Raw genomic sequence first — 7,744 nt, forward strand, 5'->3', positions numbered from 1 at the left:
AATAATGGAATCGTGGTTACATCCGATGTAAAATGTAGTGCAAAGTTTGATTTATCTTTAATCTTTAGAATTATATTTACATCAATTCTTTTAACTAAAACTAAATCTATTATTTTTTTCCTAGTTAATATTTATAAGCATATATTCATTTTCCACTGAAAATGTAAAGTCCATCAATGACGTCATGCGCTGTAATACTTATTTCCGGCATCGTGATAGTCTGGGCCGTGGTTGAGAGAGAAAAATATCCTTCGACGAAATTAAGATGTCTTATAGAGACAGAATGTTCGATTCTTCTGGTCGGTCAGACAGAAAAGGGTAAACAATTTTTTTTTATATACAGTTTCTAAGGGCGTTAAAGAACAGAGAGAGGCTTTTAATTATTGACAAAGAGGTCTACAAACGTGGCCATTTTGAATAATTTTTATTTTTGTTGATTCAGAATTTAAAGTATTTGTACTGTTAAAATATCGAAAAGTATTACTCTGTATTGACATTGATCAAATATATAGGTTTTAAAAGTTTTACAACAAGGTGCTTTTTTTTAAAATGTCATGTGAAATGGGCAAATTTGGTTCAACTAACCACAAAGTCTGTTCACCACGAAACATTCGCTGTCTCAGTTAATTAAATAAAAAAATAAAATATTCCCATATCCTTCTTGGCTCCCCCAATTTAAGTTCAGCATTTCCTTAAGAAGATGTTGCTTTTGTTATGTTTTAAACAATGTTTTACAATAATGAGCTTCACAAGTGAAGCAACGGGAGTGCAAAGCAAATTGTGGCAAATAGTGTCAAATTCTGTTCTGGTGCTGTATTAAGTGAAACTTACAACAACACATAGTATACTTCACATCAGTCAATGTTTCTAACCTTATTTCTGGTGCAACTAGAGCTGAAACGAATGTTTGAATATTGGCAAATGAACAGTAAATGGCGAATATTCGAATGGAAAATAGCAATCAAATATTTGATAACATGATTTATACTTCAATGTTTACTTTGTTGGTTAAATTATTAAGGGTGAAACGATACACCTCCTTCAAAGTTCGATACATATTGTATAATTTTGTCTTGGTACGGTTATTTTCGATACAATACATTTTGATAGAAGGAAACAAGTTCAACCTTGTTTTATGCTTTCTTTTACTAAATCTAGTCACTTAATTTACGAATTTTTATTTGCAAATGACTAGAAGAAATTGATTAGAATTATTTGACTGTCAAAAATTATTTTACAAACTATCAGTCATCAAAAATTTACGTTTTCTATACTTATTTATACTGAGTAACGTGTTTTACCTTATGCCAAACCCAACTGAATAACGATCCCGACCAAAAAATGAACCAAACCGAAAATTAGAGATTTTGCACTGTGTATCAAACCGAGAAAAAATACCGCAGTGAGTTGATACCGCGGTGAACCGTTTCACTCCTATAAATTATATTGGTACTTTAACAATAAAAACTTTTAGTATTAATAAGGATTTAGTGCTACTTTATCCTGTCAATGCTCCACGTGAACTTTTGATTACCTCTCTGGATTTTATTAGAAAGTGCCAGAAATATGATTAGAAGTTAAAACAAAGAATGCACATAATTTTCCTCAGTGTAAATCCTTTTGAAATTATCCTCAAGGTATTTCATTTTCATATTGAGTGTAATTCACGCCTACCAATTTGCATAGCCCCGCCATTTCCATGCGTTTTTTTCTATCACTAAATCTTATAGTCTTAGGTTTCTATTTGCAAATTGTTGAGAAAAGTTAGGTGCCTTTGCACAATATTCATTCAATGACACTGTAGTCCTTTACTCTTTTATTTTAATGTCCGTCAATTATTCAACCTTCCATATTTTAAATTATCAAATCTGATGGATTTGTATTTCTATCATATTTACATCCTTATGTGCAGATGTAAATTATTAATATCCTTGTCAGTTTTTAGGTCACCTGAGTAAACTCAGGTGACCTATTGCTATCCGTTTTCGTCCGTCGTCGTTCATCGGTCATAAACTTTTGAACATTTTTAGCTTCTTCTCTGGAACCACTGAACCAATTACATCTAAATTTGGTATACAGCATTTATGGGTGAAGGGGAACAAAAATTGTGAATTTCATGGTCCCTGCCCCCCTGGGGCCTGAGGGGTGGGGCTAAAACCACCAAAAATAATGCAATCTTTAAAAATCTTCTTCTTTACTCCTGGACATCAAGCAGTCAAACTGTTGGCATCATTGTAATCAGCATTGAGCCCTCTACCAAAATTGTGAAATTCATGGCCCCAGGGCCAGGGGTTCTGGCCCCAGGGTGGGGCTATATAGATCATATAGTGAAAGTGTGTTATTTCTTTGAAAATCTTCTTCTCTGCTCCTGGGTATTAAATAAAGTTACTAAGTACATAGTTATGATGAGCAAGAATGCCTCTTCCAAAATTGTGAAATTCATGGCCCCAGGGTCAGGGGTTCTGGTGTTAGAGTGGGGCTCTATTGATTATATAGTGAAAATGCATTAATTCTTTGAAAATCTTCTTCTCTGCTCCTGGGTATCAAATAAAGGAATTAAGTAAATAGTTATGATAAGCAAGAGTGCCTCTTTCAAAATTGTGAAATTCATGGCCCCAGGGTCAGGGGTTCTGGTGTTAGGGCGGGGCTCTATAGATTATATAGTGAAAAAGCACTAATTCTTTGAAAACCTTCTTCTTTGCTCCTGGGTATTAAATAAAGTAACTAAGTACATAGTTATGATGAGCTAAAGTGCCTTTTTAAAAATTGTGAATTTCATGGCCCCAGGGTCAGGGGTTCTGGTGTTAGGGCGGGGCTCTATTGATTATATAGTGAAAATGCATTAATTCTTTGAAAATTTTCTTCTCTGCTTCTGGATATTTAATAAAGAAACTAAGTACATAGTTATGATGAGCAAGAGTGCCTCTTCCAAAATTGTGAATTTCATGGTCCCAGGGTCAGGGGTTCTGGTGTTAGGGTGGGGCTCTATCGACTATATAGTGAAAATGCATTTATTCTTTGAAAATCTTCTCCTCTGCTCCTGGGCATTAAGGTGATAAACTAAGTACATAGTTATGATGTGGAGGTGGGCCTCTTCCAGAATTGTGAAAGCCATGGCCCCTGGGTCAGGGGTTCTGGTGTTAGGGCGGGGCTCTATTGATTATATATAGTGAAAATGCTCTAATTCTTTGAAAATCTTCTTCTCTGCTCCTGGGTATTATTTAAACAAACTAAGTGCATGGTTATGATGCATAAGGATGCCTTTTCAAAAATTGTGAATTTCATGGCCCCAGGGTCAGGGGTTCTGGTGTTAGGGCGGGGCTCTATTGATTATATAGTGAAAATGCATTGATTCTTTGAAAATCTTCTTCTCTGCTACTGGAGATTATTTTAACAAACTAAGTGCATGATTATGATAGACAAGGATGCCTCTTCCAAAATTTTAAATATATATCGCCTCAGTTTTGGGGGTTCTTGAGGGGGGGGGGCTCTATTGATTATATAGTGAAAAAGCATTAATTCTATTAATTAATCATTGATTAATCCTGTCGGCTCCTTAGCGTTGAGCTGATAAATAAATTGCTTAGCTATGATAAAAATGGGAGCTTCGAACAGAATTTTTAAATCTTGTGGTCCTTGGGTCAGGGGTTCTGGCATAACGAGGGAGGGGGGGGGGCTCTTGATAATATAGTGGAAAAGTGTTAATTCTTTGAAGTCCATAGTAATGATGATGAGGGTAACTCTTCCAAATTTGTAAATTTCTTGACCCTTGGTCTTGGGTTCTGGTGTTAGGGTAAGGCTTTGTTGAATCTGTAGTGAAAATGCATTGTACCTGTGAAATTCTTCTCTGCTTCTTGGCATATCGGAAGCAAACTGAGTAAAAGTTTAAATGATATGAGTAAGCGTATTTCTACCAGATTTTTAAACATCTGGACCATTCGTCTAAGCATTCTGGTCCTGGGCAGGGCTCTATTAATTTGTATTCTACTGAGAGAAGTTATTCCCCTTTTCCATTCACCTTTGATAATTAATCACTGTAAATAATGAAAGGTTAATAGAATGAGATGATTTTGCAAGAATGTTTATCGTATAATTAAAAAAGTACTTTCTTAGTTTTAATAATCAGGTAGACCTGTAAGTAATAGATAAATAAAAATGAGACAAAAATAACTTATCTTATTAAAAGTTCTTCAAAGACCATAAGAGAGGTCAATGCTAGAGGTCTTAATATGGGTTTATAAATAGTACAGAAGCACTAATAGTTTGTTAATAGGCTGCATGGTGATTAGTGTTAAGTGGGGGACAGATTAGAACTCAATTTCTGAGTTGATAGTGAATACTAGATTAATTATTTTGTTGATCCTGATCTTCCTACTTCTGTTGTTTTTGTTCCTCTGCTCTGCCTCTGGGTATTAAGGCCAAAGTTTTTTTTTCATATGGTTTACGATTCCGCCGACCCTTATTTTCACCAATCATGAAAATAAAAATAATGTCTTTTTCCCACATATTTTTCCGGATTTATCTCAGCTGAACTGGTGGGTTTTAAATTTTAGAATGCATCTTAGTCGATGAGACCTTTACAAACATTTAGGTGACCGTAAATAAACACGTGCAAACCAAAAATGGCGGTTCTGTCATGTAACAAGGTAATTCCTCACTGAAAGCAATGACACACACTTAAAGAACTTTTTCTGCATGAAAAAGTGAATAAAATATTGGATGCATGATCCCTTTCTCCAATTGCAATGTCTCAATTGGCTAAATTCATACCATAATATTGGAGAGTTTATGCCCAACCCTGATCGACCTAGCAGACACGGTTACACCTATAGATAACAAGGATTTATCAGTGCCTTCTCAGGGGCCGAAATTCAGCCCCATTTCCAATTGAAAATGAGTTCATTTTTTTCCCAATTTGGCAGTATTTTTTGCCAATTGGTGAACAATGCTTTTATTTTTAATTATCTTGAAAAAACACAAAGTAAAATTGTCAGACTGTCTGTAATTTTCATCTATTTAACTCATTTAGCAAAGCTACAGTCATAACACATGTTTAAAAACACTGTAAAAACATCGCCAACTTTTAATCCGAATTTCCTCCGTTTTTCTAAAAAAGATGATATTGTGTAATTATATAGATTTATTAAGTTATTTCCACCTACTCAATTGACCTGCGAGTGAATGCTAAGGACTTTAGGCATTATTTCAGATAGAAAAATATATTTTCAATGCATTAATACATATTAAAAGAGGACTTTTAGAAAATGTGTACTGGGTATAATTTTTTGCAGGAGGTTTATAATCTCCAGAAACAGATACTATATGACCTAAATTGAAATCTCATACACACATGTACTACCCTAAGTTGTATAAATGCTTTACACTCATTTAAAGTCCAATTTACTTTTATTAGTCTTATTCATAATTGATCTTGTATGATGAAGATGGATCATATTTAATTGTCGTTTGGTTGCCCAAATTAGAGTTCATGCTGAAATTTTAAATGAATTATCCCTGAATACAGGATTTAAATTTTTTCCAATTTCATCAAATAGCTGATAATTTATTCCCAATTCCCCAAAAATGGTGTTTCCCAAAATAGGCTGATAAATCCATTGATAATAGTTAGGCCAATTTAGTGTTGAGAGATACATCTTAGTTGAAGTAACGCTGACTGGTATTTCAAATTCAATATACAAATCTTTGCAAATTTCATACTCAATTGAGATTAAAGCCCTTTGAATTAATTACTAAGTAAATAATGAGCATTGCCTACTGTGCAGGTACATAACAAAAATTTAAAGAAGGACTTGATGGAGAAATTATTAGGCTATTGTGCCGCAGGTTGAACATTAAATTTGATAGCTGTATGATCAAATTATTATAACCTTTATTTCAATGTCAATTACTTTTGATATTGTTAAACAATTAAATTGTATTTTTCTTCAATCTAAATTTAACTTAAATTTGGATCCTTATTTTTAGTTTGTTGGGATACCGAGGTTTATAACACATCACATTTCACTGAAGAGCACAAAAAGAAGTTGAACATCATGAACCAAGCACTGATTGACAAACAAAAATCAGAACTATATGTAAATGAAAATGACATTCAGTCTAAAGTTAGAAATGAATCAAAATTAAATAAAAAGAGTTATGTGATCTAGACAATAAAACTTAAAAGTACTATTGATGTGTATTATTTTTATTAAAATAAACATTGCTGGTATTTTAAAATGAAACTTGAATCCTAAATTATTTTTATTTTTCGACCACCCAATGCATTTTTTTGAGACAGAAAATCGTAAACCAAAAAAAATAAAAACTTTGGCCTAACTAATCAAAGTAAGCATGCTAACTGTATAGTTATGATGAGCAATAGTGCTTCTTTCAAAATTGTGAATTACATGGCCTCTGGTTTGAAATACAAACCAAATTCAATTGTTGGAAAGTTGTTACACAATACTCAGGTGACCTATAAGGCCCGTGGGCCTCTTGTTTTTTTTTTTCAAGAAAGATCAGGGCATACAGAAACCTTTGTTGCATTTGTAATTTTGTATGATCAATGAAAGACAATTCAGTGTTTAAAGATATAGCAGTTTCACTTGGTTGGATTTAAAGAGAAAAAAATGACATGAAGGCAAAAAATGCTGATGATTGAATATTCTGATTTCACCAAGTACATTTGCAAGAATGGTATAATTGCAACCACCATTTCAGATTTGGAGGTGGTAGTGGCTTGCCTAAAGCCTTTGGTTCATCAAAGTTTGGAGATAGAGGAGGCCCTAGAAGTGGGGGAGGAGGAAGATTTGGAATGGACCGAGGTGGAATGCGAGGAGGTAAAATGGGTAAAGGTCATCAACCAGGAGAAAATCTACGCAAGCCAAGGTGGGACCTGTCAAGATTGCCAAAGTTTGAGAAGAATTTTTATGTGGAACACCCAAATGTATCCAACAGATCACAGGTTAGTATTCCACTATGCAATGATTGTCTTTAACATAACTGTATATCATATATGATGTGCACTATTTTCTTAAGAGGGATGTACATTATGCAACAAAAACACATCCAACAAAAAGTAACACCCATTTTTATGTGCTGAACTTGTAAAAAGAATTCTGTCATGTCAAAATAGTAAGAATAGAATACTTAGTTGATTTTACAGAAAAGCCAATTTCATTTGTGATGGAAGAAGAAAATTTGCAACATTCCAGTTGTATAATCCTAATTTTTTTATGCATAGAACATTGGTATCAACAATTATTTGAATAATAATCAGCTATAATCCTTGTCCTCAGTAATTTCAATATTTGGTATACTATTCAAAAGTTTAATACATGAAATAAACACACAGCAGTATTGATAAATTATAAACTTTATTGCAGATGGAAATTGAACAATTTTATAATGAACATGAAGTCACAGTCAAGGGATTAAATATTCCAAAACCAATTTTCACATTTGATGAAGGAGGATTCCCAGGTAATATATAATTTACAAGCAGTATAGCAGATTTTAATTCAACAGTCATATGTTGTTTTTCAGCAAGGAATCTTCTGGAGGTATTTTCATGATAAATTATTCTTAAAATACAACTGAAGTTTAACCAGTCTTTTCAAGTATTTTTTTTAATGTGTATTAATCTGTTTAGAGTATGTGATGTCCTCTATTAGAAGACAGAACTGGTCATGTCCTACACCGATCCAAACTGTCAGTTGGCCTGTTGCACTGTCAGGAAGGGATT

The 7,744-nt window shown here is 33.5% G+C and overlaps 1 protein-coding gene across 2 annotated transcripts in view; it reads left to right on the forward strand.

Annotated features, from left to right (window-relative positions):
* Window positions 1-221: 221 nt before the first annotated feature.
* Window positions 222-7,744, forward strand: part of LOC133199479 (uncharacterized) — a 17,308-nt gene continuing 9,785 nt past the window's right edge. Inside the window, exons 1-4 of one of the 2 annotated variants that reach the window (XM_061335291.1) lie at window positions 222-318; window positions 6,721-6,964; window positions 7,386-7,482; window positions 7,652-7,744. The exon at window positions 7,652-7,744 is cut by the window's right edge and continues 41 nt beyond it. In XM_061335291.1, coding sequence (XP_061191275.1) covers window positions 266-318; window positions 6,721-6,964; window positions 7,386-7,482; window positions 7,652-7,744 — 487 coding nt within the window. In that variant the 5' untranslated portion in view covers window positions 222-265. The remainder of the gene's footprint in view (window positions 319-6,720; window positions 6,965-7,385; window positions 7,483-7,651) is intronic. The other variant, XM_061335290.1, reaches the window with a different exon arrangement.

This window comes from Saccostrea echinata, unplaced genomic scaffold, assembly GCF_033153115.1.
Source record: "Saccostrea echinata isolate AGI-Se365-2 ecotype Australia unplaced genomic scaffold, CSIRO_AGI_Sech_v1 ptg000034l, whole genome shotgun sequence".
Classification (NCBI taxonomy): Eukaryota; Metazoa; Mollusca; class Bivalvia; order Ostreida; family Ostreidae; genus Saccostrea; species Saccostrea echinata.